This window comes from Pteropus alecto, unplaced genomic scaffold, assembly GCF_000325575.1.
Source record: "Pteropus alecto unplaced genomic scaffold, ASM32557v1 scaffold395, whole genome shotgun sequence".
Lineage (NCBI taxonomy): Eukaryota > Metazoa > Chordata > Mammalia > Chiroptera > Pteropodidae > Pteropus > Pteropus alecto.
In genome coordinates this window covers 927057-928474 of record NW_006438643.1, presented here as the reverse complement: position 1 = coordinate 928474, position 1418 = coordinate 927057, and the positions used below count along the sequence as shown (strand labels likewise).

The 1418-nt window shown below is 41.7% G+C and overlaps 1 protein-coding gene across 1 annotated transcript; it reads right to left on the bottom strand.

Annotated features, from left to right (window-relative positions):
* Positions 1 to 202: 202 nt before the first annotated feature.
* LOC102888750 (olfactory receptor 52H1) lies at positions 203 to 1153 on the bottom strand. Its single transcript, XM_006915733.1, has one exon. It carries the CDS (start codon positions 1151 to 1153, stop codon positions 203 to 205), a length of 951 nt encoding a protein of 316 aa, XP_006915795.1.
* Positions 1154 to 1418: the final 265 nt, after the last annotated feature.

Below are 1418 nucleotides of genomic sequence, written 5' to 3'. Positions count from 1 at the left end.
CTTGAGATTTTAAAAAACCTTATCTCCACCCCTCCTCAATTCTACAAATAATTTTCTCCAATAGAATTGAGGTCTTGAGGTTCATAAGAATTGAATCCATTACTGGAGGGCTTCCTGCTGCTGATTTGCATAAGAAATTCCATTAAATCAATATGATTACTTGACTGGCCACGATCTTTTTCTCTATGTTCTCATCCCCAGGTTATTGCATCCCTTTAGAAAGGAATAGAAGGATGACCTTGTCCCTAATCTGCTTTGTCTTTACACCATAAATAATGGGATTGAGTGCAGGAGGGATTGCCACATAGAGGTTGGCAAACACGATGTGAAAGGTATGAGGGATATTGTGGCCAAAGCGATGCGTGAGGGCGGAGAACATGGCTGGAGTATAGAATATGAGAATGACACTAATATGAGAACCACAGGTGCTGAGGGCTTTCTGGCGGGCATCTATGGATGGAAGGTGGAAAACAGCACGAAGAATGAGAGTGTAGGAAATACCAATGAGGATTAGATCTGAGATAATAGTCATTAGAGGCACAGCAAAGCCATACCAGATATTGATGGAGATGTCGGCACAGGCAAGTCGGGCGACTCCTATATGCTCACAGTATGTGTGGGGGATGAGATGTGTCCTGCAGAAGGGCAAACGCTTCACTAGGAAAACAACAGGCAAAATGACACTAAAGCTACGACCAACAAGGCCCACCATGATCTTGACAATTGTTCTAGGTGTCAAGACACTGGTATATCTCAAAGGGGAGCAAATGGCCATGTAACGATCAAATGCCATGCCCAATAAGATGGCTGAATCCACAAAAAAACTGAAGTGGAGAAAGAACAATTGGGTGAGGCATCCAGGAAATGTGATTTCATGAGCTTTCAACCAGAATATGCCAAGTGTTTTGGGGACACACGTGGTGCATAATATGAGGTCTGTAGAGGTCAACATTGAGAGAAAGAAGAACATGGGCTTGTGGAGGCTGCGGTCCATAACGATGAGGTACAGAAGGATGCTATTACCTGCAAGAGCCACAAGGTAGATGGTACAGAAAGGAATTCCAATCCAGATGTAGAACTGCTCCAGCCCTGGGATCCCCGCCAAAATGAAGTAGTCTGGATTGAAATTTGTCAAATTCAATGTAACCATCATCTTGATTATCATTCCCTGAGAACAAAATGTCACATTTGATTCTTGGGACTACTATCCATGAATTCTCTTTAAATCTTTTCTATGACTAGGATCCCTCCCTTTCTATCACCTAACAAACACTAGAAAAAATACAAACTGCCTCTTGTCATAATCTCTATGGCATTTAACGAAAGCTGTCAAGAGACTGCAATTAAACCAATTATTCCCCATCTATAGACATTACCATTTTTCTCTTGAAAATATGAAATTATCAAGACATCCACAA